The 24092-nt window shown below is 39.1% G+C and overlaps 1 protein-coding gene and 1 pseudogene across 1 annotated transcript; one reads left to right on the forward strand and one right to left on the reverse strand.

Annotated features, from left to right (window-relative positions):
* Positions 1–4365: 4365 nt before the first annotated feature.
* COQ2 (coenzyme Q2, polyprenyltransferase) lies at positions 4366–23780 on the reverse strand. Its single transcript, XM_063108378.1, has 7 exons — positions 23513–23780; positions 19988–20154; positions 12939–13060; positions 11402–11487; positions 9542–9675; positions 7183–7371; positions 4366–4935 (listed from the first exon to the last, which is right to left on the reverse strand). Exons 1-7 carry the CDS (start codon positions 23763–23765, stop codon positions 4771–4773), a joined length of 1116 nt encoding a protein of 371 aa, XP_062964448.1. The 5' UTR covers positions 23766–23780; the 3' UTR covers positions 4366–4770.
* LOC134386323 (actin-related protein 2/3 complex subunit 1A-like) lies at positions 13758–15594 on the forward strand (annotated as a pseudogene).
* Positions 23781–24092: the final 312 nt, after the last annotated feature.

Raw genomic sequence — 24092 nt, forward strand, 5'->3', positions numbered from 1 at the left:
CTGTTATAGTTTGGGAATTTATGGTGGTCGTGAAGACCGTGGTGGGGTGGGGTATTGGGCATTAGGGGCTACCGGACGATCTAGACTCCCTGCGGTAGCCTGAAAAAGGGCTGGTGCCCTTTAGGAAAGGGGGCTTACCTAATGATGAGCCGGTGGTGAGTGGAAGGAGCCAGCGCTGAAAAGAATGGACGAGGGTGGACTGTCAGTGGTGAGCGGTGGAAGGGAGGCCGGTCCTGGTGGGACGGAGTTCCCGAAGGGCGATTCGGAAAGTGTTGCCGCTGTGATCCGAAAAGTGTCACCGCTAGAGGGGAACTCCGTCCCAGGTTTTGGCACCAATGAAAGGACGAGTCGACACCAGTTGCCAATCCACCAGAGAAAGCTTGTTTTATTAGGCAACACACACATATATATATAGGGCTTTAAGGGAAAGCTGATTGGTTTAAAATACAATCCCTATTTAGCATACCGCATGGGGCTGGGGGGGAGCTGATTGGCGTGCGATTTGCGCCGGCCAGGAGGAGAATGCGGAAGAGAAGGGCAACCAGCGCCATGATGGGGTGCGGCTGAGAAGGGCTTATGTGATCAGGGTGTGATCCCTTGGGGCATTTGGGTTCTTACATACCCCTCCACTGGTACCCACCAAGTGCTCTGGGAAGTTAGAGGACAGGTCAGTTAGAGCTGAAATAATTGTATTAGTTTACTTGTTGCTGCTGTAACAAATTACCACAAATTCAGGGGCTTAATACAAAACAAATTTATTATCTGACAAAATAAATCAATTTCACTGGGCTAACGTCATGTCAACAGGGCAGGTTTCTTCTGGATACTCTGAGGGGGGACCAGTTTCCTTGTCTTTTTCAGCTTCTAAAGTTTTCCTGCATTCCTTGGCTCATGACCCTTTTTTCCCATCACTCCAATCTCTTGCTTCTGTTATCACATCTCCTACTCCTGCCTTTGATCTTCTTGCCCTTGTCTTATAAGGACCCTTGTGATTACATTGCACTCCTAGATAAACCAGGGTAGTCTATCTCAAGATCCTTAACTCAATCATGTCTTCAGAGTCCCCTTTACCATGTAAGGGAATGTATCCACCCATTGTGGGGATTATGATAAGGACATACATGGAAGGGCTTTATTCAACCTACCTAGAACTAGGACTAGAAGAACTAGTATTTGGGCTTTGGGACAGAAAGATAGGGTTGGGGTGGGAAAGGGAGAGCTTTCTAGCAAATTGAATCTATAGAGTGCCTTTCCATGCCAGGTTCAAAACTAGGGCTTTGCGTGTTTCCTAGGGCTGCCATAACAAAATACCACAGACTGAGTGGCTTAAAAAACCAGAAATCAATTTTATCACGGTTCTGGAGGCTTAAAGTCTGAGATCAAAGTATCCGCAGGTTTGATTTCTTCTGGGGCCTCTCTCCTTGGCTTGCAGATGCCCACCGTCTTGCTGAATGCTCACACGGTTGTGTCTCTGTGCATACACGTGTTTAGTGTCTGTCCAGATTTCCTCTTCTTACAAGGACACCAGTCATTTAGGACTAGGGTCCACGCTAATTACAATTTTAACTTGATCACATTTTTAAAGACCTTATCTGCAAGTTCAGTTACATTCTGAGATACTGGGGGTTAGGACTCCAACATATAAATCTGGGGGATACAATTCAGCCCATAATAGGCATGAACATATGCCGACTCAGTTAAATGCTGACAACAGCCCAAGTGTGGCAGTGGGAGGAGTCGGAGCCAGGCCTGTCTGCTCCAAAGGCCAGGATCTTGCCATGGTACCAGGGCAGTTGTGATGGCAGAGAGGAGTGAATGAACGTGGCCTGTGGACATGGAGACGTGTTTTTTTTTTTTAGGTTTAACAGAAATCAACATAGATTTAAATTCTATCTATCCTGATGCAGTGTCAAAATTACGTGAATCGAAGCCAAGCATATTTCCTTTTATAAAAGTGGGGTACAATAATCCTATTTCTTCTTTCCTTCAACTCACTGCTGCTATAGCCAAGTTACAGGTAGAGGATGTACTTTGAGTTGAGGAAATAGTAGGGTGTGGTCTGACTGTGAAGGCCTTTACAATCTGGTTCAGGCATTGAGCAATTTAGTGAAGAAATCCAGGAAGAGGAAGAGGCAGCACTTGTAATTCTTAGGCCCTGTACCTCCATTCCATTTCCACCCCCACCATAAATTTATGCAAGGAAATGTCCAGTTTATGAAGTTCTTTCATGTTTTCTATTTATAACCTCACAGTGACTCTGACACAGAAGAGTAGGGCAAGGGCCCTGTATTTGTTTTTGTGTTGCTGTAACAGAATATCTGAGATGAGACTGAGTAATTTATAAAGAGGTTTATTTGAACGAATCCATTCCTTTGAGAGTTCACTTATCCCCTCCCCCCAGGGAGGGCATTAATCTCTTCATGAGGGATTCACCCCTATGACCCAAACCCCTCCCAACACTACCACACTGAGGACCAGATTTCAACACAAGCTTTTGGGGCACAAACGTATCCAAGCCATATCATTTCCTCTCCACTGAATGGATTTCCCAAGACAATACTGGGTATTTCAACTGTCGTTAAGTTCCTGGCAATACCCCCTTACAGCTGTGCTGGGGATAGCCAGTCCCAATACTAGGATGACTGCTCTACTTCTACTGTTGCTAAATCTTTTTTTCTGTTTTTGTTCCCCCAAAGCTCAGGTTGAACTCTGATCTTCAATGTAGCAGTGTTGGGAGGTGTTTGGGTCATGGGGGCAGATCCCTCATAAATAGATGAATGCCCTCTCTGGGGGGTGCTGTTGGTTGATTAGTGGGCTCTCGAAGGAATGATTCAAATAAACCTCTTTTCTTTATATATTACCCTTACCCATTTACACTATTTTTTCAGACTTTTTAGTGGGAAAAGGAAGAGAAATTTTTAAAAACTAAAATAATTCAATTAAGTCTAAGCAGGTTTTTGAGAGCACAAGAACCTATGAATTAACTTTATATTCTCCTATCCCCATTTATCACAATGGCTGCAGGATTTTTATTGATTTTAAGATTTGTTCCATTTTAACTTTCACCAACTAACTCAGGAAATGAAATATAATGGAAATACACTGCACTTGCTCTCCACTATTTGGAACCAGTGCTAATGGGTTAAGATGTTCAGGCATTTTAAAATACGGGGTGATATTTGTCAGAAAACAGAAATCACCATAGATTTAAATTCTCTCTATCTTGATACAGTGTCAGAATTAGATTAGATCGAGGCCAATCACATTTCCCTTTATAGAAGTAGGGTACAATGTTCCTATTTCTTCTCCCCTTCAACTCACTGCTGCTACAGCAGTTACAGCTGCCACTGCTGTCCTGAGTCTAAACACTCACTCTCAATGGTTCCGTATTTACTGAATAAATGGTTAAATGAATTTTCCTATGCTTACTTATCAGTTCCTGGCACATGTAAGTGCTCTATGCTTCATTATCATCGTCTATCATAATTATTATGCAATTTAACAATTTAACTACTGCCCACAACCTGCAAACACAAGTGACTGTCTCCCCTACAGCCCCCATTGTCCATGAAAGTCACTTAACTCAAGTAAAATATATTTTAGGTTGACAGTGGTAAGTGCTGAAGAGAAAAAAACAATAAAGAGCAAGGAGACAGGAAGTATGGGTTGCATTTGTATGTGAAATCTTAGAAGCAGTAGCTGAGAAACAACTCTTTGAGAAGGTGACATTAAAGAACAGACCTGCAATGAAGGAATAATTTGGGGAAAGCATTCCAGGCAGCAAACAGTGATAGCAAAGGCCCTGGGGTAGAAGTCTGCCCAGTCTGTGTAAGGAACAGTGAGGCAGCCAGCATGGCTGGAGCAAGTGTGAGTGTGGACAGCAGTAAGAGATGAGGCCAGATCACAAGGGCCTAGCAGGTGACAGGACTTTTAGTTTGGACTGAGTGACCTAGGGAAATCCTGAAACATTCTGGGCAGAGGAATGACATGGCCTTACTTAGGTTTAAAGAGAATTACTCAGGCTGCTGTGTTGAAAACATTCTGAAGCCAGCGAGGGAAGAAATAGTACATTTAAATAATATTAAATTATAACTGGATAACATAAGAAAGAAACAAATAGAAATTAAAGTCCTTGATGACTGCCTGCTTGCCTGTTCTGTTCATTGTAGCTGCACACAGAGACGGGATCTCCCGAACAAATGTCAAGGTTGGTAACAACAGCGGTACATTTGGCTTGGCTATAATAGGTAAAAAATTTTATTTGCTTACTTTAATTCTCCTAAAACATAAAAAAATAGCATCGTTTCCTGAATTACAGCTTTTGGCAGTGAGTAAAGGTCACAATAAACAACAATAAGCCCCAGCTTTCCATAGCAGCTTTTATTTTTCCCTAAAAAAAAAGAGTCCATTTTCCTAGAGACATTCATTTAGATGAGATACACATCTGAGATACACATCAGGTTTTTTCTAAAGTGCTAAAACTCATATAACTTCCATAGACTCCAGATGAGAATTATAATGGGCAGAAGAGTACATCAACTTAAATACTCAAGGTCATCTCAAGTCCTGTGAGAGTCCTTGGTTTCTGTAACAGGAAAAGAATTTTGCTAGCAAATAGTCAAATTAAAATCCAGGTAAATGCGCTCTAAATCTTCATCTTCTACCTCTTAACTCTTTAACACACTATAACAGATTGCTGATTTAAACCTAGTTATGTGGTAACAAGATTGTAAAAATTTGTTTTAATAATTCCTAGATAAACATCATTTGCTAATTTTCTATTCTACTATCTATATTTTTCTTTGTTTTGTCTGTCTTCTTTTCTTTCCACAAATTCCCAATAACAATCCCTAAAAAAACTATTAGTCCTATTGTTCGGTTGGAGGTAAATTTATCCCAGCAGTCCTCAGGTCTGTGGATGTCTAGAGTGTAAATCTGTAAGGGAAGAACACAACACTGCATTAGTAACTACTCTGAACTCTGGGGCATCTCAAATAAACATGCCAATGCAGAGAACAAGACAGCATTTTGTTATAGAATTTTAAACAATGGGAAGCCCTTATTGTATCCCAGTTTCCCAATGTAGAAAAATCCACCATATCTTTCACCAGGAACCACCCAAGTTGTTTCCTAAAATCTTGTAGCTGAAGGGTGTGTGAATCTTTTGAGAGGCAACCTGTACTATTTTTAGTTCTATTTAGAAGCTCCTTGAGCTGGCCAGTTAGCACAGCTGGTTAGAGTGCAGCATTATAGTACCAAGGTCAAGATCCCAATACAGGGCAGCTGCCAAAAACAAACAAACAAACAAAAAAAAAAAAACAAGAAGCAGCAGAAAGCTCCTCCTTTTACTGAATGACCTAAAATCTGCTTCCCTGCAACACCTACCCTCCAGGCCTAGCTTCATTCTCTGGAGCAGTTTCTAAGCAGAGAAAAAGTCCATCGTACAGGGCTCTCTGGTGCACTGGAAGATATTGAATATACCTGGCCCTCACCTACTAATTGTCTATAGTGACCCCTCACAATTTATTATGATAACAAAAAATGCCCCTATACGTTTCTAAATCTTCCTCCCATCCCCACATAGAGACTGAGATCTGCTGCTAGCAACCTAGAACAAACATAATCTCTTTTCCCCCATAGTTCCCCTGCAAATATATCAAGAAAGTCTCGTGTTCCTATCTTACTCTTCCCTAGGATTAGGGAACTATTCATTATCATGTGGTCTGCAGACTTAAAATCATCATGATTTCCTTTCTCTTCAAATACTAGAAGGCTATGTTCATCTTAAAGTACTGCATCAAGGACTGGACAAAGAACCATAAATGCAATTTAAAATGTAAGGTGGTTTCCAATATTTCTTATAATATTTGTGATTGTCTTCATAATTTTTACCCTCCTCTGCTAATATTTAGATGCTTAAATATTAATATATATCCACTATCCAGACCAGATAATCAATTGATGATGACAACCCTCATGGAACTGAAGAGGAAAATGGTGCAATCCTGGAGAATGACCAATTCATATATTTTAGCTTCCATAGTGAGGAAAACAATGAAGCGGATAGAGCATGTGGTTTACTTTAGAGACATATTTTAGTTTCCTCCATACCATGTTATGCAAGTCTTGTCTACACTAAGTAATTTGTAATAACCTGTATAAAATAGATTATCTAAATACAGGCTCACTAACATCTCTTCAATTCCATTTGATGAAAATAACAGTAACTTTTGATATAAAAATACAGTCCAGGGAAGCCCCCCTGGGCTCCTGAGCCGGGGTGGGGGGCCTCCCCCAGGACCTCGGCCACGCCCCCCCAATGTCTACATCCAGCCCAGCAATGACCCAGCTGCCACTGGAAGACCCCCAGCTCCTCAGCCATGGCAGGGGGCCCACAGGCCTCAGCCACACCCTCCCGCTGTCTGCAATCAGGCCAGCAAAAGAGCCAACTGTGGGCCAGCCCCGCCCCCCACCTTCCCCTCCACCTCCCCCACCACTCTGCAACATCTTAGAATGTAAAAAAATATAATAAAAATAAATATAAACAAAAACAAATAAATAAATATACAATCCATTTCTTAGCAATCAATGTAATTAAAATTAGATTTAGTTCATTCACTTTATAACTCAATAATGGAGATTCTCAATATAAGCCTGTGGAAGGTAGGGGATGTGGTGTGGGTGATTATCCAAAAATGACAATTTCCTTCTGTCTAGGCAGAACCTTGACATGAATAGGATTTCATGTCTTGTCTGGCCTTGATCTCTATGCCAGTGGAATCCAAACTTATGAATTAAGATTGGTTTGCTAACCATCACTAGAAAACCAGACGAAAAAAAAAAGTATTGTTTATCAGTTTGCTTTTGGAGTAATTCAACTTAATCCACAAGCTTCAGACACTGTTGAGATTTTTACAGACATGCATCAGAAGTAATTCCAGGAAAATCAACAAGGAAAAAAATCCAGGTTTAGGTTCATATTATTTCTCTAAAATAATACAGCTAGCTTTTTTATATGCCAATTGGGGCAGGGTGGGGAACAGTTCAAGGCAGTGCAAGCCACGTCGTAGTTGCTTGTTTTAAGATGTTCCTTGTTTGGTAAACATAGAGGGCACCTTGTTTAACTAATTGTTGTAATTTATACCAAGGAAAAACGAGGGACAAGTAAGAAAAAGGTCAAACCTGGTGAGTCAGATGGGCTCCTACAGCAACCAGAGCAGCATAGTAGGGAAGAGTCTGCTCACTGTTCACTCCCACCAGGCTCAGTGCCCCCAGCATGGCAACACTGAAGCCACTGAGCCACTGCTTGGTGTTTTCACTGAACCGCAGTGCCGTGGACTTAAGACCAATCAGAGCATCATCTGTTTTGTCCTAATAAGAGAAAGGAAAAAGAAATTGTGTGTTCTTTGAGATTTAATTCACATATCCTGAAATCCACATTTTGAAGTATACAATTTAGTGGTATTTGGTATACCCACAAGGTTGTGCAACCATCCCCACTACCTAACTGCAGAAGAAATTGTCTTTTCAAGAATATGTAGATATATCATAAGGTGTGAAAGATGACAGTAATGGTCAGTATTAAGTGTGCAGGCCAAATCAAAGTTAAATGCACTGCTAAAATAATCATCCAGCTCTATTTCTATACATCATTGCATTTCTTATAACCCTATAATGACTTTTAACTTGCATTTTTACTAAATTAGGATTAAAACAAAACAATTCTTCACATAGCTCCTTTCTACCTCACAGTTCTCAAATCTCAGTAACTTCTTATACTTTTTAGTTTCAATCCTATTAAAATCAGATGTAGAAAATGCTTACTTACTATCTAACTTACCACGATCCATTCATATTCCACTCCTGGCCCAATTTATTTCTTGCCTCTCCAATCAAATCCTTTCTGTTTATGTAGAACTAGGTCTTTATGATGCAGCTGCCTAATTTCCTCCAGTAACTTTATTTGTAAGAATATCCATATACTATTGTTAACTGTGGTCATGTGGCTGTGTGCTGAACTCTGCGCTGACCTGCAGGCACACAAGTTACCTGACAGGCTATCTTTTGGGGCTCAAATCCAAACAATAATGAGTGTGGGTTTAGTTTATCTGTTTTTCCGTTCATAGTGCAATCACCTTCAGGGAGCAAACTGTGTCTTAGTTATGTGAATTACAAAAGTGTCAATGAGTATGTGATGTTTTACTGAATAAGTTAATCTAACTGGAGCACAGTTATCCTAACCACTGGTTGTAGACCTTACTGCAAAAAGTAAAGGCATCTCTCTTAAACTATATGTTTGCTTCAAAAATAAGGCTGATTATAGATCTGCTTTTCATGATAATACAAATGTTGTGGGGTAGTAGGTGTTAGTGGAAAAAAATAGAATAAAATACAGATTGAAATATTAGAAAAAATTTTTATTAAATTATGACATTTTTTATAGTGAGAAAAAATTTTAAAGAAGTTCCTAAATGTATTATCATCACACACACAAAAATGATGACTAATTGTAGTGATGAATGTGTTAATCTGATTGTGGTAATCATTTCACAAAGTATACATATATCAAATAATTACCCTGTACACCTTGAATATATACAATTTTTATTTGTCAATTATACCTAAATAAAGCTGAAAAAATTAAGTTCATTAATGTAAAAGAAAAATTAAGGTCGTAAACCAAGAAAAGCAAAAAAAAAAAAAGGAGTTTTAAAAATTAAGCTTTTGAAAAAGGCAGTATCAAAAGCTATGAAAGGATTTATACCTTTTAACTCAGTACTACCACTACTGAAAATTTACCTGAAAAAACATACTCATGAAGTATTACTGATTAAAACAATATTAATAACTATGAAAACTCAGAAAGAACTTAAATGGCCAAAATAGTTAAATAATTAAAAATAAATAAATTTAAAAAAAATTATGACATGTCAAATCAACGGACTATTATGTAGTCTTAAAGTGACAATGACAAAGAATTGGTAAAAATACAGGAAAATGTTTTTACCTATACTGAATAAAAAATCTGCATAAGACAATTATTAGAAGCATACATAAAGGGGTAGGAAAGTACAGCGATTAAAAGCACAGACTCTGAAGACTGTTTAGTTTGATTTTCAGTTTTCCCACCCACTAACTATGTGACATGGACAAGTTACTTTTCCATGTTTCTTCACCTGTAAAATGAGGATAACAGTACTCTCCTCGCAGGTTGTTGTGGGGATTAAATTAGTATTTGTGAAGTATTTAAAACAGTGCCTGACATATGAAGGTACTTCAAAAAGTCCATGGCAAAACAGAATTAAAAGATAAGACAAATCTTTCCATAAACTTTTTAAAGCACCCTCACACAGTAAAATACCGTTTAAATGCTTTGATAAACATATATAAACATGAAACAAAAATATTTTGTTAGAGCCATGGAATTGTGAATGAATTTCTTTTTTAGGAAAAAATACTTTCCCCTTAATTTGGTTCTTATTTTAAAGCTCTTAAATAATAACAACTAAACCAAAGTTAAAAAAAGATATCATTTCTTTACCTGATGGGCATAAATAGTATCATACATTAGTGTCCACATAACTCCAGAAAAATAAAGAGGCAGGCAAACAGATGGATCACAGGAGCCCTTGATAGCAGACCATCCAAGTAATGCTCCCCAATTAAAAGTCAATCCTATGATCAGTAAAACACAAAGAAGGAAAAAGTCTAAATGTACTTTAGAATTTCAAAGAGGAGAGAGCCATTGGTATGTACTAAGTGTTTGCTTTGTAGTAGGCTCTGTGTATTCTGTTTTTTATACGTTCCTTCATTAAATCCTCTCAACACTCTGTGATAATTATTAGCTCCATTTTACAAAAAGGAAATAGGCTCAGAGAAGTTAATTAATAATCAAAATAATACAGATAATGGAAAGAATAATATCCTGTGATAAAGTAAACAGGAGATTTAATGAGAACACCTACCCTACCTAGTGTGGTGCCCATAACTCTACTTCCCCTCTAAGCTACAGAAACAAGCCTACAGAGAGGAACACTTATTTACTCTATAAGCCCATCTTCTCTGAGGACTGTAAATAAACACTACATGTTTACAACTTCTAAATCTCCATGTGCAATCCTGATCACTTCTCTAAGCTTCAGACTAGATACTGAACTGTGTGCTGGACATCTCTGCCTGTAAGTCCCTCAGGCACCTTAAACTCAATGTGTCCCAAATGTCTTTTCTCAGAACCCCCTTTTCTCCTCCTATACTGCCTACTTTCACCCAGAGTACCCCCTCCTCAACTGATTAAGTGCCTCTTCTTTGTGGTCCCACGGTACTTGCACATGCCACATTGTTCTGCAGTGACCTGTTTACCTGCTGTCTCCCCTAGCTCCTTAAAGATGATGAATACGTTTCAGTCATTTTTATTTTCCTAGTACCTGGTGTGATTCCTTGCACAAAGTAAACTTAAGGGTTCAAAAAATGTTTGAAGTAAATATAACCAGCTTCTTCATATGATCCTGTAGATGATAGGAAATGCTTATGCTTCTTTTACCAAGAATCCCAGGTCAGTTGAGAATATAATTTTCTACTTTTTTTTTTTTTTTTTAAATAATAAAAAGAAAAAGAACATTCAATGAGATCTTAGGAAAAGATAAATGTTCCACCACAACTTTCCCACAAATCAGGCTGACATCGATTTCTTGGAGTATCTTTTAGTTCTTTATTTACTGGAAAAATGGTTCAAAGAACTGGAAACATTCTAGGAATATTCTAGAAATAGAAAAGTCTTAGATTTTTTGCAATAGATTTTGACTTACCTATCTACTTCTCTACCTATTTTCCTTTCTTTTCGCTTACAAATATGTATTGAATATCTGTGTTATGCCAATATGTAAAGAATGCCTTATCTCTTAGTCATTTACAACTTATTAATGCGGAGATACAGGAGGCTTTCAATATATTCTTCTTGAATTAATGCTGTTGAAATAAGTAAGTGCAACATTAGAGTGGTACGGAAGCCCACAGGAGACTGTCTAACTTCTCCCTGGGAGGTCTAAAGAAGTCTTCACAGAACAGGTGCTGCCTATTATACATAATTTTAACCCTTGTTCACCCGCCATAGAGTGCTTCCTACCCCATTCTTCAAACTCTTCAGGGCATCTGGATTAACCACCTTTTCATGATATACCTAGATTTTAGAAAAAGCATTTCAGAAAATAATAACGATGACGATAATGATAATCTTAATAAACATGCAAGATTTCTTAGCTAATAAAAATGGCTAACTGCCTTCCTTTAAAATATGAAAATCTATTCTTGGTTTGGCAAATTTCATGACTGATGACATCTGTCACTATATATATGTACCATTTGCAAGTATCAAAGGAAATACTTATAGGTAGTTTGAGCTCACCCAAGGCTAATTGAGGCCAGTATGTAATTCTCTTCATGAGTGGGTAGGTGATGACAAGAAGTAAGGACGCTGCTCCCAGAGCTATACTGAAAACAAGAAAAACCATCAAAAAGATTAATGTCACCACCTCTTAGAAATCATTGAATACTTCAGATAACATCATTAGTAGTATTGGAAAATATTTATTTTAAATTATATTTTTTGTTATATAAATTCTCTTCCTAGACTTTGACTTCCCCTACTTAAAGGACGATTAGAAAAATACCAACGAAGCAAAATAATAGCTAACACATACAGTACTTTCATGTATTAGGTGCTGTTCTAAGTGCTTTATGTTTGTTAGAACATTATAATCCTCAAAACAACCCCAAGAAGCAGGTAGTTTTAGTATCGCCCTTTTTTTGCAGATAAGGAAACTGAAGCAAAAAGAAATTAAGTAATTTGCCAACTGTCATACAGCTAGTCAGTAGCAAAGCCAAGATTTAACCTAAGGCAGTCTGAATCCAGAGTCCAACCTACTAACCACCATATGCTATTGCCTCCCTAAACTCTGTTTGCAAACAGTAAGGGGTTCAATAAACTGAGATGTCCTAACTGAGAATCAGACTCAAGACATTCTTCCTTATATGCATTACAGGGTGTTATTTCTGTAGAAAAGAAAAGCACCTATGAAAACATGGTAACATAAGATGTTCTTCGATACCTCAAAGTTCATCTAAACCACCCTTCTAGGAATAACATTAAAAGTGTTTTCGCATTACTGATGCCATCAGGTCAAGGCATGTAATTAAGTCTAGTCTCTGCGAAGTAACACTCCTCCCCCCCTTTTTTGGTCTTTTTTTAAAAACTTCTTTTCTTTTTTTTTGGTGGCTGGCTAGTACAGGGATCAAACCCTGGACCTTGGTGTTATCAGTACCATGCTCTAACCAACTCAGTGAAGTGGCCAGCCCTATCTTTTTTTTTTTTGGCAGCTGGCCAGTAAGGGGATCGAAACCCTTGACAGCCCTGTCTCTTTATGTCTAACTGAAGCACTTTATAAGCAGCCATCTGATGCACAAAGGTTTAATTCTCTCTGTTTAAGAGATATAGGAATGAGTCTTCCCACTTTTTTCTTCTGTCACTAATTAGTAACAGGACCCTAGGAAAAATAGTTCCTCTTTCTGCAAAATGAATATAATCACTTCTGTTTCCATCTATTTCAGAGATACCATCAGCATAAATAAAATTATACATATTCGTGAGGGTGTATATGTACACATCCAAGAATACCCTTAGAAAAACTATGAAAATGCCAAGTATCCCTTAGGGAACAGGTAGTGCAAATACTGAAGTTGGTTCAGAATCAATTAAATGCTGACCTCCTGACTCCCTTGGCTGAAAGCATTCTTGAAGCAGATTTTATAGGGCTGACTTACAGATGCTCCATAAGTAGCCAATAAACTTTGTGATAAAGATATTTCAATTTTGTTTTATTCCTACTCTCTCCATTTTAAAAGATAGATTTTACACATGATTATGAAAAACACATTTAATATACCTGTAATAATTCAGACACAGAAGAACACCCAGTGCCAAGGTCAGCTGTCCTCCAAGAAAAATGAAGGACTGAAACGTTGAAATGTCTCCAGCAGCAATTGGGCGATTTGCTGTTCTTGTAACCTTAACACATAAAAACAAATACCTTAGCCTCATATAAAGGCTCAATCAGGAGAGCAATAATCAGCCACAATGTATATCGACAAAATAAAATTTAAAAATATAAATAAATAAATAAATAAATAAATAAATAAAATAAAGGCTCAATCATTTATTTATACATGTAATCACAAGACTGGACCATGACAGACATTAAGGCATAAATATAAATAAGGAATGAAATCAACATTTGAAGAACTGTCAAGAATCAAAACTTCATATTTAAAACAGCTTTAAAAAGAACTAAAAATTCCCACCACTCATTCTCCTTTCTATCTCCCATCCCCATCTCCAAACAAACAAAACAAAACAACTTCCTTACCTTGCTATTTAGCTACTCAGCTTAGCAAGACACATTTATTAAAAAGCCTAAAGTATTTACTAACTGGTCCTTTACAGAAAAAGTTGGCCAACCAGATTCATATCACGTTTCACTGTGCAGTATAGCTGCTTGTCAAAAACTGTGAGTCATTACTCAACCTGAATAGAGTGACCAGAATTGGATCTTTTATCACTGAGTTGGTTCCTATAGTTCCAGATTAAAAATGTTTGTTTTCATATTTGTTTCAGGATATTATCATTTTTCTAGCTAGTATTTCAGTGTTTACAATGTGCCACTATTCTAAGAACTACCACTGCATCATGTCATTGAAACCTCACAATGACCCTGTCTTTCAGCCATTCACAAGGTCTTGCCATTTCTAATGTTGATGAAACTGAGGCAGAGGCTCAGTAACTTTGCAGGGTCATAGATACTAAAGAGTAGTAGTCAGTCCAGTCCCATGGTCCATACTGCTAACCACAAGTTCACACTACCTCTTCGTACAATGATAATTACCTAGCTAAATTTGAAAGCCTCAAAGAAAGCATTCTATCAAGATTAAAAATTATGTAACATGAGGATCAAAACATATTCTATGTGGTTTCTATGCAATCAGGATGCACATTAGCTTACAAAACCAAATCATTAATACCTGTGTGTTGAGATTATTTCAATGCTCTTAACTTAATGTTTATCAGATCACTGAATAGTAGATTTTATGAATCAACACACTTAGCCCATATACTCTAATAGTAATCCACTTATCATTTAATGTACTAGCAATTTACTTAACATGTAATGTATTAAGCATAACCCTGAGCCATAATAATACATATGTCCTTAATGATATATTGCTTTCAAAAAACTGAGGTAAGCATTATAATTTGGCCAACATTTTTAACACATTTAAAAAAGATGCACATAACATTTTAAAATTCATGTAAGCAAAACTACTTCATTAGCTATAAAACACTCATTTAGTGCTTTGTTGTATGTCAATACAGAGTCTAAACTTTCTAGCCAGGATCTATCAGCCTCTCCCTCCAGGCCTGGGTCCTTCCGGAGCCTGTTTGTGTCCACTGACCAGAGTCTGCGAATTCTCCACTCTGAGCCCATCCAGACTGCCCCCACCCCAGAGATCGACCTTAGCCCCAATAATCATGAAGTGCACATCTATAAGAACGGGAACCAATGGGTGAAAACTCAGGAACTCAAGGAGCACAATGGACACATCACAGGTACTGACTGGGCTTGCAAGAGAACCACATCGTCACTTGCAGGACAGACCGAAATGCCGATGTCTGGAGTCAGAAAGATGATATCTGGAACCAACCCTGGTGATTCTGAGAATTAATCGTGCAGCCACTTTTGTAAAGCAGTCCCCTCTAGAGAACACATTTGCTTCGGGAAGTGGAGCCTGACTCATTTCTGTTTGTTACTTTGAGTCTGAAAATGACTGGTGGGTAAGAAGGCACACTAAAAAGCCTATTTGCTCCACTGTCCTCAGCTTGGATTGGCATACCAACAATGTTTTGCTGGCAGTGGGACCATGTGACTTCAAATGCTTTCTGCCTACATTAAAGAAGTGGATGAAAAGCCAGCCAGTATACCCTGGGACAGCAAGATGCCTTTTGTTCAACTGATGTCAGAGTTTGCTGGCAGTGGCACTGGTGGCTGGATCCTTAAGGTCAGCTTCTCCATCAGTGGGAGCTGCCTGGCCTGGGTCAGCCACAACAGCACCATGACCATTGCCATTGCCTAAGTGTGTAAGTCTCAACTCTGAAAACAGATCCTGTCTCTCATTCCTGAGTATATTGTTTGTCTCGGAGAATAGCACTGTAGATGCTGGCCATGACTGTTGTCTGATGCTGTTTAACTACTATGACCACAGATGCTTGACCTATGTCACCAAGTTAGACATTCCAAAACAGAGAATCCAGCACAACATGCCTGCATGGAAGGTTTCTGCAGCATGGACAAAAGGGTCACAATTGAGGGCTGCAATACAGCCTTGGAGACGCTGCACCAGAATGGCATCACGCAAGTGTCTATTTATGAGGAGGACAAGAAAGACTGTCAAAAATCTTACACTACTGGCATCAAGAGAGCCATGACAATTCATGATTTTAAGACCTTAGAGTCATCTATCCGGGGCCTCCAGATAAGGCAAAGCTGAGCGAGCCTCCACAATACAGCATGAAAACCATGACTGACTGCAGCTCAGCCATGTGCAGAGGAAAGCCAACCCCCAAGGAAACACTGACAATACATATTGCTCAATATTGTGTGGTTCTGTTTGAATATAATTGGTGAAATGTGTTGGTTTTTTAAAAGCAGAAGTGATTGTTTTGGTTTGGTTTGGTTTTTTTGCTATTTCATCCCATTCTTGACCAAAGCTTCTCTTTAAGTAGTTTATTATAAAAATTTGTCACATTAACATAAAGGAAAGGGCAAAGGGAGGTATGTAAATTGTCCACAAGAATATTAAATAAAAATACTGAATGTGAAAAAATACCAAAACTCTTCCAATCAGAGAAAAACAGCATGACAGGTAAGATATCTAATGTTTCCTTTTATTTAGGGAGAAAAAATTGCTTAAGGGGGAACTAAAATGGCCATACTTTGTTAATTTAAAGATGGGAAAAGTTGGTTGGTTTGAATATATTATTTTTTTGGTGGCTGGCCGGTACAGGGGTCAAACACTGGATCTTGGAGTTATCAGCACCATGCTCTAACTAACTGAGCCACCTGGCTAGCCCTGAATATATTATTTTTTTTAATAAACTTTTGTCTTTTGGAAAAATTATAGATTCACATGTAGTTTTAAGAAATAACACAGAGATCGCATGTACCCTTTATCCAATTCCCCCCAATAGTAACATCTTGCAAAACCATAGTATAATCTCACAACAAGAATATATAACAGTACCATCACCACAAGGATCCCTCATTTTGCCCTTTGACAGCCTTACCTTCTTACCTCCTGCTTCCATCCCCTCCTGAATTCCTGGCAACTCATCTATCCATTTCTATAATGTTATTTCAAGAATGTTATATAAAGGGAATCATACAGTATGTAACCTTTTCAGATTGGCTTTTTATCTGTCAGCATAACTCTCTGGAGATTCCTCCAGGCTGCTGGATGTGTCAATTGTCCATTCTTTTTTACTGCTGTAGTTTTCCATGGTATAGACATATCATACACTGTGTAGCCATTCACTCACTGAAGGATGTCTTGTTTTCAGTTTGGGGCTATTACAAGTAAAGCAGCTATAAACATTAATGTACAGGTTTTGTGTTTTCATTTCTCTGGGATAAATGTTCAGGAGTGCAACTACTAAGTTGTATGGTAGCTGCATGTTTAGATAAAAAAACAAAGCAAAAAACCCACCAAACTCCCAGTCTTTTCCAGAGTGGCTGTACCACTTACACTTCCCACCAGCAATGTATGAGTGATTCAGTATCTCTGCACCCTTGCCAAAATTTGGTGTTATCACTATTTTTTTACTTCAGACATTCTAACAGGTTTGTAGTGTCATTTTAATTTGCATTTCCATAAAGGCTAAGGATGTTGAACATTTTTCCATAAAAGCTGAGGATATTGAACACATTTTTATGTGCTTATTTGCAATCTGTCTATCCTCTCTGGTGAAATGTCTTTACCCGTTTTCTAATTGAATTTGTTTTAGTGTTGAGTTCTGAGACTTCTTTATATGTTCTGAATACCAGTCTTTTGCTGGATATGGTGTATGCAAATATTTTCTCCCAGGGTGTAGCTTGTCTTTTCATCCTCTTAATGGGGTCTTTCACAGATCAAAAATTGGTTTGAAGTCCAATTTATTAATTTTATGGATTGGGCTTTTGGTATTTCTCACTGCTTTCAAGATCTTTAAATTTTATTTAGTTGTCATAAGTTTGACTATGGTATATCTTGGTGTGGATTTGTTTCTCATGATTTCGGTTGCTCACCTTCTTGAATGTAGATTTATGTCTTTTGCCACATCTGGGATGTTTTCAGCCATTATTAGTTCTTCAAGTATTTTTCAGTCCTGCCCTCTTTTAAAATTTTCATTTGGTTCTCCTTTAAGTTTTCTATTTCTTTGCTAAGACTCTTTTTCTCTGCTGAGACTTGATATTTTAAATTTGTTTCAAGCATGTAACTGCTCATTCAAGCACATTTATATAATCACTACTTTAAAAACCACTGTCAGATAATTCCAACATCTCTGCCATTTCAGTGTATTCATCTACTGATTATCTTTTTTTCACTCTAGTTGAGATTTTCCTACTTTTTGTATAATGAGTGATTTTTAATTGAAACCTGGACATTATGATTATTATGTCATGAGACAGGATCTTATTTAAACCTTCTATTTTAGGTGACCTTTTTTGACACAGCTCTGGTAAGGAAAGGGGGTGAGGATGCTGCCTAATTACTACCTTGTGGGCTAGAAGCTCATGTTCCCCATCTGGCCTCCACTGACACCTGCCAAGTAGGCTTTTGTTGGGGCTATTTTTTTTTGGGGGGGGGGGTCTATGTTCATTGGTGTTCCTGTTGCTGGCTTCTTCAGTTCCAAGTCTGGAATACGTGAGGCAAAAAAAATCCAGGAAATTAACCACAATGTTATTCTTTGGGTCCCAAGGTCTGTAGACAGTCTGCCACATTCTCTCCCAGTCTTCTTATGTTTGTTTTATATATAACATCCAGAGGTTTTAGTTGTACTTAGTGGGAGGAATAGGGTGTACTCCATTTTCCTGGAAGAAGTCAAAATCTACATAATTAGTTTTAACACTAGTCAAAAGTGTGGGACTGAAACTTTTAGGGTAGACTCTGTCTACCAAATAAGATAAAGTGACTCAGAAATTATAATTTTGCATTTCATCTTCAAATTTCCTATCCACCAAAGTCAGAGATCCTAAATTAGTTTTTCTGGGTTACTGAGAACAAAATGTTTTCAAACATTTAATCTCAACTGTTCACTTGTTTAGACAGACCCATGCTTCACAAATGTTACTAATTTACAGCACTATTTTTCATTATCTGTAAGCTTTACATGGAGCTAGCAAATTTTTTTTTAAAAAAATGATGAACTACTTTAAACATCTTCAAGAATTATGTTGAAATGATATAGGAAAGAAGCCTCATTCATATAGAATGCCGAATGAAAAACTGACCAGGATGTGTGAACTTCCAAATCAAGAAAGTTTGCATCTCCTGGCAAATCAAAGCATCCCAACCATGTTATTAGCATGGTCGAGGTGCTTAACCATACAGCTCCTGCCACTCCTCCACACATCCTATCCTCCAGCCACACAAACCATGTAGTTCCAGTTATCAAGCACAATATGCTTTATCTCAGCCGTACCTCTGTACCTCCCATCTAGAGTAACCTTCACCCTCTAGCCCACTCTTTTTTGGTCATCTTATCCTGCAAGAATTCAAAGGTCACCCCCCCACACCTGAAAAGTTCTGACTTTCTCCCATCAGTTGAGGTAGGTGGTCTTCAGTAAGTTCCCTGTTGGAACTAAAATTACTAAACCCTGAGGTTAGGAATGTCATCCTTCATCCATTCAATCCTAGAACTTGTTTCTGGGTCTCGCGCACAGCAAGTACTGTACTCAATAATGGCTTTTTGAATCAAAAAATATATTAATATGACAATTCTCCATAAGCTAAAAATTATTATAGGTATGCCTTGCTTAAGGAAAATTCAGACTATATGAAAGGCAAACTATGGGTGATTATTCACCTTATATATGCTTATGTAAGATTATTCATTTTATATAAATCACTATGGGTTTATTTTAAATTCAAAGTCCACTTGATTATTTAATCAAGCATTTAATGATCTTATTATAGCACAGCTTCTAGGACAAAAAGGCAAACAAGAAGCCCACTTCCCTTGATAAAATAATGGTCCACTGAGGAACAAAGAAATAATTATAAACACACATTAGAATATGCACAGAAAATAATCCAAAAGAATATAACATATCAAACTGTTAACTAGGGTACTGAGATAAGGAGGACTTGCACTTTCTATCCTTTCCATTTCTGTCTAGTTTGAATTTTTCAGAATAGGCATGCATTATTTTTCTGAGAAAAAAGAATAAAGTTATGTTTTCTAAAGAAATAATTATAGCAAATGCTAATAAGGCTGCCTCGGTTCATTTAAATTAATATTTGATTTATATAAGAATAGTTAGGACTCCAAAATATGTCTCAAAGGAAGTGATGACAGATCTTTTGGACACTCAAAGGTTCAGAATGGATTTTCCACTTTCACTCCTAAACTTTAACTCCTTTTCCTTAGGTCATCCCAATTCTTAATTTACTTTGTAAAGATGAAGTACACACCTTGCCCCTGTGGCCACTCTTGTGTTGAGAAAGGAAGTCACACTGTACTTTGTAACACCAGCTATTCAACTGATACCGGCACTTCTCATGCTGGATTTCAGTGAAGACACTAAATGATCTTGTTGCTTTATGTGGCATTCAAAAGTGATGCCATCATGTTATTCTGCAGAATTGAGAGGAGGCTCTCCATTCCTTTCCAGGGCGAAACTACCTTTTTATCGTAGTCCCGATCCCACATGTCATTGATAGTACAGCCTGCTCCACGCATCAGAATAGCACCAGTGCCAAAGAGGGATAACATGTACCAATCTGGAAAACAACCTGGTTCAGCTGCCAAACCAATGCTCCACGTACATGGCAGATACAGTAGCCAGGTTCCTAAGCAAAAATGAAAAGACAAAGATGGTAAAAATTCAAGTCAGTTAACTGTCTTCATTTGTTTAAACACCGTGTCCCAAAGAAGTAAAGAACACTATAAATAAAGTCAAAAAAACACACGACAAAACTCGGAAAATAAATTTGCCACTCATGGGGCCGGCCCCCGTGGCGCACTCGGGCGGGTGCGGTGCTGGGAGCGCAGCGGAGCTCCCGCCGGGGGTTCGGATCCTACATAGGGATGGCCGGTGCGCTCACTGGCTGAGCGCTGTGCGGCCGGTCTCAAAAAAGACACACACACACACACACACTCACAAAAAAAATTTGCCACTCATAACACAAAGGATCACTCTCCCTAATATTAAAGAGCTCCTTTAGGAATGGAGAAGAAAGAGATCAATTAAAAAATGGATAAAGGACATAATAAAAGCTCACAGAAAAAGAAATACAAATGGCTTATGGAGAGATACCCAACTTTGAGAAATACACAACAAAATTATATTGAGATAACATTTTTCATTTATCAGGCTGGTAAAACCCAAATTCTGACAACACACCCTGGGGTGTTGGACACTCTCAAGTACTTCTGATGAGGCTGAAAAATGGTCCTATGCTTATGGAGGACAATTTAAAAATCTTTATTGTGTGTATGCATGGGGTAATTTGCCCAAGCCACACAGGTAGAAAGTAGCTAAGGTGGAATTCCAACCCCAGCAGTCTGGCTGCAGTCTATGTCCTAAGTCCTAAATCTAAAATTATACCTAAATCTCTACATACATGTAAATTCTACTTCTTTTTTTGCCCCTACTGATTCCCAGCAACTTTCGTCTGAAGTAAAATGAAACAATTATCTGCCAATTTAGTGGAAAGAGTGCCACCTGCTGAAACTTCCTAAAATAATGTAGTTTGACCCATTTGAAAGAAGTTATATTGCCTTATCAAAAACAATGAAACCTCCTAATTGTTTTATGTAGGTAGCAAGATATAACTTCAAGAAAGTAAAACAAGGAACATAAAATTATCCCATAGGGCTCGCTGCTTAGCTCAGTTGGGAGGATGTGGTGCCAATAACACCCAGATCAAGGGCTCAGAACCTGATTACCGACCAACTGCCAACAACAACAACAACAACAACGAGTTATCTGCCAACAACAATAACAATAAGTTATCTCACAAAAGAATTTAGATAAAGGATATCAAACCTGGAATTCTACTACTGTCAATTATTGTTCCTGCCATATGGCAGGGACTCAAAAAATGTTTGCTGAATGAATTCTAAGACAGTACTATTAAAAAGTTTTCCGAAAAATCCTGTGATCATCGCTTTATTTAGAACCAGAACATGCAGGCTGAGATTTTCTTAACATGCTCATCATATGTAATAACTATAAGCACAATTGTCTCCAATCCTCACTTCTGGAGTAATAATGACTAATATTTTTTGAGCGCTTATTATATGCCAGGCACTGTTCTAAGCGCTTAACATATATTAATGAATTCTCATGACCTTAAAAAGTCAGAATTATTAGTATCTTCATTTTATAGATGGGAAATGAAGGCCCAGAGTGGTGAAGTAATTTAACCAAAGCCCCTCAAATGAGCAAAGATTCAAATACAAGAAGTCTGGCCCCATAGCTTTGCGCATAACCCCTCTGTAACCTCCTGTTACATGGTGGGATTTCCAGTCACTAAGACAGAAGCCAGAGGTTTAATTGCAGAAATGGGAATGATGGCTGTTCATCTGTCTTGGATGCCTGTAGGCCCATGCTGCAGCTCTATGATACAGACCCCAGGAACAGAATTATAGTCAGGCTTCAGATTAGAACTGGGCTTAGAAATTTATGCCTGTCAACCTAAATCTGGCCCCAAAACACAACGCATCACACAGTCTCCCAATGATAATAGGATTGTATCTATCATTTAATATGCTTTTATAGTTTAATTGCTGACTGTTATAACTCTTAGTGCTCTGGTCCCAAATAGGTAGTGCATATAACTAGAATACTGAAAGCAAGGCCTAATTTGGGGTCTTTTTGATGGGCAAGGAAGGAATGAATGTATCTAGGCATTGAATGTATTTCCATACACTGCAATGGTAAATCAGTCTTGTTCTCTCTCGTTATCCATCTTCTTCTGTCCAGCTCTTGTCCAGCCTCGTCTCCCACTATTTTCTATGTCCTCTTGGTGTTCCAGGTTGGGCTTATATTCTTAGTGCTTTAATACTCTACCCTTGGGTCTTTGCAAAAATATTTCTCCCACAGAAGGGAAGATCTCTTCCCCTCTGTGCAAAATCGACCTGTCCTTTGGAGTACAATTTCTTCTTGAAACTTTTTCCAGCAATGGAGATCCACAGTAATTTATCAGTCATATTTGATCCCATACTTTCCCAGCTCACCAAATAGTCTGTCTTTTTCAACTAGACTGGAGTTCATTGAAAAGCAGGGAGTTTCCATAGCTCTTTCTATCTCTGAGGCTAGGCAATGTGGTAGGGATTTATTAATCATGAAATACTACTGCCAAGGAATGTTTTACGCACTAGATAGAAAAGTCATATATATGTGGAGCTTATATTTTACAGGAGAAGTCAATCGACCAATAAATGCATAAGATTAGTTACTGGTGAGTGTTATGAGGAAAAATAAATAAAGGGACAGAGAGTGAAGTGGTAGATGTCAATTTAAATAGGAAGCTCAATGGCCAGCCACCAAAAAAAAAAAAAAAAAAAAAACCGAAAAAAAACCTCTAAATAGGAAGCTCAGGGAAATCCTCCCTTAGGGGGCGATTGTGAGATGATAGTCCATAAGCGCAGTACCTGCTGCGATCAGAAGAATTAAATCTTTGCGTTACAGGTGATCCTGGAAAAAGAGCTTGGACTCAGCATCAGAACACTGGGTTCTTCTGGTCTGGCTCTGACAAGGAGCCTTAGCTTCTTCGGCTTTGTAACTGTCTTAATTATTGGCCCTGTGGACCTGAGAGGATTGCGGGGAGGATCAAACACTATACTGAATGTTGAGTGCTTCCATACTATAAATCTGAGCAAATGCAGGGCCACCGCCTACGGAATGTTCTGCTAGTTTCACCGTGTAGACAAGTATTTGTGGAAGGAGTGAATTTTTCCCCCCATCTCGGGGGTTCAGGATTCAGAGGGGCATGAAGGCCGGCGAGTCCCTTCAAAGATTGTCCCGAACCGGTGTTAAGAGATGACTCGCCCGGGGTCGCACGGCGCCTGGGAGCTGAGCCCCGGCTTTCGGACTCTCATTTCCATTACGCCTGGGCCAGCCACGGCGAACAAGTACGCGGGGCAGACTCAGGGGCCGCGGCCCGCAGACCTCTGGCCCCTCGCGCACCCGCCCGCACTCACCAATGGGCTTGTCCAACCGCATGAGGCGCAGGTAGGGCTGCAGAGAGCGCGGTGCGGACTCCACGACCGCCGCCGCAGACCGGCGGAGAGGACGCCCACGCGGCTCCGGCCCAGCCGGGGACTGCCAGTTCCCCGAGGGGGGCGCGCATACCGGGCGCACCAGGGCCAGGGAGCGGCCGCGGGAGCCCCGCAACCACGCCTGCGCCGCGGTCTGCAGGCCCCGCGCAAGCCCCGCGCCCCGCAAGCCCGGCATGGCGCTAGGGAGGGCGCGGCCCCGCTCGGACTGACGTCATTCCCTGGCGTCCAGTCGCGGACAGGCATGCGCAGTGGGGCAGCGGATGACCCTCAGTTCCTGCCCCAGTGGGCGGTGGCGTGGGACCGCTTTCCAGTCAGTGTTCTTGAAATAGGGATAATCGTGGCCGCTAACTTTGTCGGGGGGGTGGGGGGGAGTACTTAACGTAAAAAAAAGGAATTCCTGTCATCAGTGATGGACCAAAAAAAAAAAAAAAAAAAATCAACAAATTTAGTTTAAAGATCTCAATTGCTTTATTTGCGATTCTAGAATCCGGCAACACTTCAT

Source organism: Cynocephalus volans, chromosome 9 (genome assembly GCF_027409185.1).
Source record: "Cynocephalus volans isolate mCynVol1 chromosome 9, mCynVol1.pri, whole genome shotgun sequence".
Lineage (NCBI taxonomy): Eukaryota > Metazoa > Chordata > Mammalia > Dermoptera > Cynocephalidae > Cynocephalus > Cynocephalus volans.